The sequence below is a fragment of the Pelmatolapia mariae genome, linkage group LG3_W (assembly GCF_036321145.2).
Source record: "Pelmatolapia mariae isolate MD_Pm_ZW linkage group LG3_W, Pm_UMD_F_2, whole genome shotgun sequence".
NCBI lineage: Eukaryota > Metazoa > Chordata > Actinopteri > Cichliformes > Cichlidae > Pelmatolapia > Pelmatolapia mariae.
This window is the reverse complement of record NC_086229.1, coordinates 50,254,094-50,263,849: the sequence shown is the minus strand read 5'-3', so window position 1 is coordinate 50,263,849 and position 9,756 is coordinate 50,254,094. Positions and strand designations below refer to the sequence as shown.

Below are 9,756 nucleotides of genomic sequence, written 5' to 3'. Positions count from 1 at the left end.
GATAAAGACATGCTGTGGAAGAGAGACAGAGATTAATAACAGACATGATTCGATGCAGAGAGGTCTATTAACACATAGTGAGTGAGAAAGGTGACTGGAAAGGAAAACTCAATGCATCATGGGAATCCCCGGCAGCCTACGTCTATTGCAGCATAACTAAGGGAGGATTCAGGGTCACCTGGTCCAGCCCTAACTATATGCTTTAGCAAATAGGAAAGTTTTAAGCCTAATCTTGAAAGTAGAGATATTGTCTGTCTCCCGAATCCAAACTGGAAGCTGGTTCCACAGAAGAGGGGCCTGAAAACTGAAGGCTCTGCCTCCCATTCTACTTTTAAATACTCTAGGAACAGCAAGTAGGCCTGCAGAGCGAGAGCGAAGTGCTCTAATAGGGTGATATGGCACTACAAGGTCATTAAGATAAGATGGGGCCTGATTATTTAAGACCTTGTATGTGAGGAGCAGGATTTTGAATTCAATTCTGGATTTAACAGGAAGCCAATGAAGGGAAGCCAAAACAGGAGAAATATGTTCTCTCTTTCTAGTCCCTGTCAGTACTCTTGCTGCAGCATTTTGGATTAGCTGAAGACTTTTCAGTGAGTTTTTAGGACATCCTGATAATAATGAATTACAGTAGTCCAGCCTGGAAGTAATGAAGGCATGAACTAGTTTTTCAGCATCACTCTGAGACAGGATATTTCTAATTTTAGAGATGTTGCGCAAATGGAAGAAAGCAGTCTTACATATTTGTTTAATATGTGCGTTGAAGGACATGTCCTGGTCAAAAATGACTCCAAGGTTCCTCACAGCATTACTGGAGGCCAAGGTAATGCCATCCAGAGTAAGAATCTGGTTAGATACCATATTTCTAAGATTTTCAGGGCCGAGTACAATAACCTCAGTTTTATCTGAATTAAGAAGCAGAAAGTTAGCGGCCATCCAGGTCTTTATGTCTTTAAGACATTCCTGCAGTTTAACTAATTGGTGTGTGTTACCTGGCTTCATGGACAGATAGAGCTGCGTGTCATCTGCATAGCAGTGAAAATTTATGCTATGTCTTCTAATGATGCTACCTAGGGGAAGCATGTATAATGTAAATAGAATTGGTCCTAGCACTGAACCCTGTGGAACACCATAATTGACCTTAGTGGGTGAAGAGGACTCTTCATTTACATGTACAAATTGGAGTCTATTAGATAGATATGATACAAACCACTGCAGTACAGTACCTGTAATACCTACAGCATGTTCTAATCGCTCTAATAGGATATTATGGTCAACAGTATCAAACGCTGCACTAAGGTCTAGCAGGACAAGCACAGAGATGAGTCCACTGTCAGAGGCCATAAGAAGATCATTTGTAACCTTCACTAAAGCTGTTTCTGTGCTGTGATGAGCTCTGAAACCTGACTGAAACTCTTCAAATAAGCCATTCCTCTGCAGATGATCTGTTAGCTGTTTGACAACTACTCTTTCAAGGATTTTTGATATAAAAGGATATAAAAGGAAGGTTGGAGATTGGCCTATAATTAGCTAAGACAGCTGGGTCTAGAGATGGCTTTTTAAGTAAAGGTTTAACTACAGCCAGCTTGAAGGCCTGTGGTACATAGCCGATTATTAGAGATAGGTTGATCATATTTAAGATTGAAGCATTAATTAATGGCAGGACTTCTTTGAGCAGTTTTGTAGGAATGGGGTCTAAAAGACACGCTGGAATGCTTTACAAACATTCAGAGATGAACTTACACACTTGCTTTACTTCTCTCGGGGATAACTTTGTCGGAGATGAAATGCTGGTTTGGTAGCGAAGCTCCAAATGCTCAACCAGACCACTGACAGGTTTCACACGCCGCAGCCGCTCTATCACGTGATGCATACTGCTCCCACGTGCTAAGGTTATGAGGCGAGTTATGGTGTGTCGCAAGTTTTGTGAGGTGCTTTTTTGATATTTAACAGATCGGATTACATTTTTTATTTCTCTCCGATACCGATCCAGTAATTTAGGTCAGTATCGGACTGATACCGATACGTAATATCGGATCGGTCCATCTCTAGTTTATACACATATACAGTGGCTTGCAAAAGTATTCGGCCCCCTTGAGTTTTTCCACATTTTGTCACATTACAGCCACAAACATGAATCAATTTTATTGGAATTCCACGTGAAAGACCAATACAAAGTGGTGTACACGTGAGAAGTGGAATGAAAATCATACATGATTCCAAACATTTTTTACAAATAAATAACCTCAAAGTGGGGTGTGCGTAATTATTCAGCCCCCTGAGTCAATACTTTGTAGAACCACCTTTTGCTGCAGTTACAGCTGCCAGTCTTTTAGGGTATGTCTCTACCAGCTTTGCACATCTACAGACTGAAATCCTTGCCCATTCTGCTTTGCAAAACAGCTCCAGCTCAGTCAGATTAGCTGGACAGCGTTTGTGAACAGCAGTTTTCAGATCTTTGATCAGACAAAAGCTTCATTTCTGAGTCTCCTGGATGATTATAGCTCAACTCCAACTCTTTCAAATAGGAGGGATTGGAGCGCAGAGCTGTGGCCAGAGAGGTGAAGGTGAAGCCAGTTCCTGTGATCTGACAGCCTGACAGCCTTCAAACACATACAACATGTCACATCATTGTAAGAAAGTGCTCTGAATTTGATGATGTACATGCAGTCGAATGAACAGATTCTTATTTCAGTTAAAGTTGTTAAAAACACACTAACTGGCTTTTCTGTACTCAAATTTAAAAAAACAACAAAAAACATAATTACTTTCTGTCTTTTTTACTATGATGGACACGTTCTCATCCAAAAATGTAACATACCGATGCTATGTGACAAATCGTCTGTATGTTACACATTCGAAAACATGAGAACCGTTTCGAATAAATCTACACATGTACATTTATTTTACTTTCTCATCATCAATTGATTTGGAAAACACTATCTGATACAACTGAGGTTGTGGTTAAGATTAGGGGTAAGGTTAGGGTTAGGGCTGGAATACACAGCTGGATCGTGTGTTACCTATGGCAGTGTCATTATGATGGATTCCATCCACAATCCGGAGCATATCATAGAGACGTGGAAGGTTACCTTTCGCGTTACTATGAGATGCCTCTCGATGTGACAAAAGGTCGGTATATTACGCATTGGGAGTGAGAACGGTCTCGATGGACAGTCATAAATAAAGTTATATTTTTTTGATTTGTGAAGCGTGTGTTTCACTTCTACTCTACTGTACTCTTTCAGAGCTTACACCAGAAGAGAAACAACATCTTAAAATTTATAAAATAATGACAGTTGTTGTGAAATACCCACATTTTCTTAAACAAAGAGTCAGCTAACCTGAGAGTTTCCAGCATACAGTGTGGACTCCCAAGTCCAACACAAAGCAGCTTCACTCCTGAGTCCTGGAGGTTGTTGTTACTCATGTCCAGCTCTCTCAGTGTGGAGGACTGGGAACTTAGAATTGAGGAAAGAGCTTCACAGCTGCTCTCTGTGAGGTTACAACCACTCAACCTGGAAACGTGAATATCAGAGAACTTTCCAGACTCTTAAAAGAAGCACTTTAAAGCAATCTCTTGCCAGGATTAAACTGGATACTTACTGGGATTTCCTGCAGGCTTTGACCACTGGCAGCAGCTGCAGAAGAGCCTCTTCTGCAGCTGCTGCCAGTGGTCAAAGCCTGCAGCAGAAGAGCCTCTTCTGCAGCTGAGTATTTCCTCAAGTCAAATTCATCCAGATCTGCTTCTGATGACAGTAAGATGAAGACCAGAGCTGACCACTGAGCAGGAGAGAGATCAACTTTAGACAGGTGTCCTGAACTCAGGTGATGCTGGACCTCCTTCACTATAGAGTCATCATTCAGTTCATTCAAACAGTGGAGCAGATTGATGCTTTTCTCTGGAGAGAAAGTATCATTCATCCTTTCTTTAACATACTTGACCATATCCTGATTTATCTGTGAGCTGATTCCTTTTTGTGTGTGGAGGCCTTGTAGGAGATCCTGATTGGTCTGCAGTGAAAGACCAAGGAGGAAGCGAAGAAACAAGTCCAGATGTCCATTTGGACTCTTCAAGGCCTTGTCCACAGCACTCTGGTAGAACTGTCTTACTAAAAACTCATTAATCTGCACTGAGGCCATTTGTTCCTTTTCCAGCAGGTTGATACCAGAGTTGGTGAATGTCAAATGGACAGAAAGAGCAGCTAAAAACTCCTGAATGCTCAAATGGACAAAACAGTAAACCTTTTCTTGGTACAGCCCTCCCTCCTCTTTAAAGATCTGTGTGAACACTCCTGAGTACACTGAGGCCTCTCTGACATTAATCCCACACTCTGTCAGGTCTGATTCATAGAAGATCAGGTTTCCTTTATGCATTTGCTCAAAAGCCAGTTTCCCCAGTGCTTCAATCATCTTCTTACTCTCTGGACTCCAGAGAGGATCTGTCTCAGCTCTTTCATCATGCTTGATGTTCTTCACTTTGGTCTGAACCACCAGGAAGTGAATGTACATCTCAGTCAGTGTCTTGGGCAGCTTTCCTCCATCCTGTTTGGTTTTTAACACACTCTCTAGAACTGTAGCAGTGATCCAGCAGAAGATTGGGATGTGACACATGATGTGGAGGCTTCGTGATGTCTTGATGTGAGAAATTATGGTGTTGGCCTCTTCCTTGTCTCTGAGTCTCTTCCTGAAATACTCTTCCTTCTTTGGGTCAGTGAACCCTCTGACCTCTGTAACCATGTCTATATACTCAGCAGGGATCTGATTGGCTGCTGCAGGTCGTGTGGTTATCCAGATGTGAGCAGAAGGAAGCAACTTTCCCCTGATGAGGTTTGTCAGCAGCACATCCACTGATGTGGACTCTGTAACATCAGTGAGGATCTCAGTGATGTGGAAGTTCAGAGGAAGTCGACACTCATCCAGACCATCAAAGATGAACACAACTTTGAACTTTTTAAAGTTGCAGATTCCTGCTTCTTTGGTTTCAGTGAAGAAGTGATGAATAAGTCCCACTAAGCTGAACTTTTTATCCTTCAGTAAATTCAGCTCTCTGAATGTGAATGGAAACATGAACTGGATGTCCTGGTTGGTCTTGTCTTCAGCCCAGTCCAGAGTTAGCTTTTGTGTCAGGAATGTTTTCCCGATGCCAGCCACTCCTTTGGTCAGAACTGTTCTGATTGGTTTGTCTCTTTTAGTTGAGACTTTCAAGATGTCTTCACACCTGATTGTTGTTTCTGGTCTTTCTGGTTTCCAAGAAAACATTTCAATCTGTCTGACCTCATGTTCAGTGTTGACCTCTCCGGTCCCTCCCTCTGTGATGTAGAGCTCTGTGTAGATCTCATTCAGAATGGTTGCGTTTCCTGGTTTAGCGATCCCCTCAAACACACACTCAAACTTCTTCTTTAGGTTAGACTTAAGCTCACACCTACAACCTGAATAAGGATTTTCTAAGCAAAAAAAGAGAGATTCAAGTATAAATGTTAGTGTATAATTTCTTTTCTAAAAGTATCGTAAGAGTGTTATATATTTTTATTAAAGTATTGAATATACAGGACACACAGCAGTTCTGTCCTAAATGGTGCATTTATGAAAAGAAATCCTCTTACTGTTCTCCAGACAGGCAGCCAGATATTCCAGTTTCATTGTCCTCAGGAAATAAACTGTGATCTGCAGAAGTGCCTCTCCAATGATCCTCATCTGCTCCTCGTCTTCACTGTCCAACATTTTCTGATCTTCTCTCTGATTTTCAGGGGATTCTGGATTTAGATAATTTTGCATTTTCTTTAGCTCATTCTTCACAAACGTGACAATGTTGTCCTCCAGCCCCTGAAACACAAAGAATGACAAATGAACAAATTTCCTCAAGTGAAGGTAATGCTTTGGCTTTATTCTATTTAAAATGTAGTTCTAATGAAAGCAGCTTACTTTTATTTACTTTTTGATTTAAGCTGTATAGGACAAAAATAAATAAATAAATGTTTCACATATACAGACCACAAATATTTGGCCCAGGTCAGTTTTATGTTGCGGGGCATGATGGAGGCTGGAGACATCTGAGCCAGACTGAACAACTCTGTGAAGACAACGTGAAGAATCAAAGCTTAGACTTTGTGTGTGTGTCTTATGACAGTCTTAACTTTAACCTATTTATGTTCATCTCGAGCTCTCTTTTTAAAATTTGGACTCTACTAGAGTACCGATGCATGAGTAACAGTTCAGGTCTTCAATTCATCCTCTGTCTGACCAGCAGGTGGATTCTTCACTCACAGTGCTTGAAATAACAATATAAAGGCCATTCTCTCTTCATCTTTCATACCACCATAAATATCAAAGGGAAAAATGTCTAATTTGTTTTGTTTTACATAGTTGTTTCTTCATTTTTCATTGTAAAAAACTTTGTAGACCCGATTCTGAAAGGTACTATAAAACATGACTATAAACAAAAGGTGACTATTGAATAATTTTAGTATTAAAATAAGACTTTTCTTTGATACTCAAGAATAATAATCACATACTAATTTTTTATCAGTAGTGTTCCTACAAAGAGAAAGATCAATACCAAGGTCATGTTGATATCATATATGGATTACAGTGATACACTGAATTCATCTTTCAGACAGAAAATGATTTCCTTATATTTCAATTCTTACTTTAAGTTACCATTTTATCACCAGTTCACCAGACTGGAGTAAGGAAACACGTCAGCTATAACTCCTACTAGGCATCATTTAATCTTACTTCTCAACAGCAGGGGATCCACTTCCTTTGAAGACAATGATGGCTTCCATTGATCGATCACTCTTTACAGACACACAGCTGGGTTCAGCTTCAAGTTCAGGTTCAGGGACATCTGGTTTATGATGTGTCCTGGTAAACAGAAATAATGACCATCAAGGAGAAAAATACACTTTTCAATCTTCAGTTTTATTAACTACTGGACAAGATATGAGGCATTTATAAACATCTTGGTGTGGAAATGTGGAAATAACTAAAATAATTCAGCAGGCCTATAGTTTCAAGCTCATAACAGGGAATGATTGTTCTTCTCTTTAGCCTGTTGGGCTTCTGGATCTCTTTTTCAGACACAGAAATTTAATGAAGTCAAGTATAAGCTCTGAGATGATCTTGAAGACCAAATTTAAAAACTATGAGTAGTAATTCTGTCATCGTCTTTAATGTCTGCTGTGGTAGTGTGTAAACTGTGTTTCCTTTAGAGAAGCTACATGTAATTTTTTTTTAATTTACACTGACTTCACATTTTAGACAAAACTGGTTTTCATCTATTTTTAGCTTTAATTTAAGGTGTAATTGAAACAAAAGCAGTTTTTAGGTTTTCCTTACTGCAGATATGTAATGTATGGAAATAATCATATCTTACTTATCAGCAGCGGAGGATTTTCTTCTTTTAACTTCAGCAGGATATAATTTTGAACTCTTTCTCTTCATCTTACCCTTCCTCTTCCTCATGTAGTTGGAGCTAAGTCCAGGTTTAGGACCAGAGGAATCTGGTCTGGGGAATGTGGACAACCAGTATTAATTTATTTTTTTGTTGTTGTTGTTTTTTGCTTTTTCTTTACTCTTTAGCTACAACAGCTGCTAGACAAATGGTTATATCTTACTCATCATCTGAAGGGGATCCACTTCCTTGGAAAACAATGATGGCTTCCTTTGACCGATCACTCTTCACAGACACACAGCTGAGTTCAGGTTCCTGTTCAGTTTCCAGGGTTTCTGGTATTTGATGGATCCTGGCAGGCAGACAAGGAGACCATCAGGGATGGAAATTACCTTTACAGTCTTCAGCTGCAGCATATGCTGCACAAACTATTTGCAAGAAGAAGAAGAAAACACTGGGTCTATATAGTTTACAGCTCTTCACACTAAATTATTTTGGTTCACTTCAGTCCTTTTTGGTTTCCAGGAAGACTTCAGACATCTGTTTTCATCTGTTTTTGTTGGTGCTTAACTGCATGAAACCTATGATCTGAAACAGATCACATAAATCTATGTATGTTAGAGGACAGCTTATAATGGCCATGAAGACTAAAGGCAGGCAGGTGTTCTTTGGATCTAAAAACAAGACTAATATAATAACCAGCACCTCTAGATTTATAACATAGGTTATATGGCACTTGTGTATCATAAACACATCAGTCCAATATTTACTGCAGTCTTTTGAAATGATTTTACATTGATGCTCTTTTATAGTGAAGCGTTTTGATAAGGTGGTAAAAAACACTTTCATTTCTCTTTAAAGAAAATCTTATAATGAGGCAGATCATGGGAAATATTGTACATTGTAAATATTATTCTAGTAAATATATATAACCCTAAACGTCAAGCTTTAGTTTCAAACCATCATACAGTAAAGCCTTCTGTGAGACTGTATGAATAAATAACACTTATACTAAAAAGGAAAGAATTAATACAGAGAAATGTAATGTGTGGTGTTGAGTGTCATACCTTTCCATTTTGGCCAAATGCTGCAGTCACCTGATCAAAGAGAGAAACAAGTTTTAATCTGATTTGTTTCTGTTGATGTTTTTTGTTTATTTGTTTGTTTCTAATTAGGTTGTGGTGTATTCAATAATATGGATACTCTGATACATAGATACAAAGTGCCAGCGCTTTAAAGAGCTTTTACAGATGTTTATGGGCTATTCCATAAGTGATTAATTTCATAAGTGGTTAAAAAAGAATCCAGAAGAAAATACTGTGGAAAAATAAAGTAATACATAAAATTAATTTAATTTAAAATAGTACATTGTACTGTATTATTAAAAAAAAGGAAATTATCCTGAGGGGCTGGATCACACACTCCACAAACTCCGGGCTGAGGAAAAGCAGAAGACTTTGGTCTGAATCTCAACACGTAAAATTATTTTAGGGAAAAGTGGACGGTGAAAAACAGAAAAAAGAAACTCATCATCCGGAGCATTTGTGATAATGTTATGTGTAACTTTCACGTCCTTTTTTGCTTAATTCAACAAAATGCATCAAGCAGTCAGAGTCACAGCTGTGTTCCAGACCCACGGAAAACATTTTGGCACATATGAAATATGGAACAAATTTAACATAATTTAATCAGATTTAAAATGTTCCTTAAATGCTAATTACTGCATTTAAACACAGAGAGCCCTAACTGACTTCTTATTTTTTACTACCTTAACTTACTTCCATGTATCATGTAGTGCATTTTTACTGCTGTCTCTGACTGCTTGTTTTTGTCCCTGGGGAGATGGAGGCGTCCTCTTTAGTTTCACTTTCGTTATTTATCAAACTACGCAGATATAATCAGGATGTTCGTAACCCAGTGAATCCAAATAATAATAGGAAACAAAGAAGACTAAGCCTTCAAAGACGAGTGAAAATGTGCGACATAAACTGGAAATTGAGTTTATTTCGATAAATTCGTAACAAAGACGCATCAGCAGTTTATTTGGTTACAATAACAGTCCAGTCGCCTTTTTTTCCCCAAGCTCTTTACAGTAACATGACTCGGATGACTGAGAACAATAATATAAATAATAAACCTCATAAATGTAATCTGTGCGTTAATAAAGTTAAATGTATAGCTTGAAGAACGGAACACAAACTCTGAAGAAGAAGAGAGAAAAACCTAGGACACCGTAAAACGACACGAGTGCAGCCGATTAGCATGAAGGTTTACGGTGTACAACTTTACCTCCAATTAACGGTGCAGAATTTGATCCAGAAACCACCGATAGTGCAGAAACGGTCCAGCTGAACAGAAAC

At 38.8% G+C, this 9,756-nt stretch overlaps 1 protein-coding gene across 1 annotated transcript; it reads right to left on the bottom strand.

The window, feature by feature from the left end:
• Positions 1-2,419: 2,419 nt before the first annotated feature.
• LOC134623390 (NLR family CARD domain-containing protein 3-like) lies at positions 2,420-8,471 on the bottom strand. Its single transcript, XM_065470183.1, has 9 exons — positions 8,464-8,471; positions 7,620-7,748; positions 7,452-7,510; positions 6,815-6,867; positions 5,607-5,826; positions 3,700-5,447; positions 3,607-3,653; positions 3,345-3,518; positions 2,420-2,603 (listed from the first exon to the last, which is right to left on the bottom strand). Exons 1-9 carry the CDS (start codon positions 8,469-8,471, stop codon positions 2,420-2,422), a joined length of 2,622 nt encoding a protein of 873 aa, XP_065326255.1.
• Positions 8,472-9,756: the final 1,285 nt, after the last annotated feature.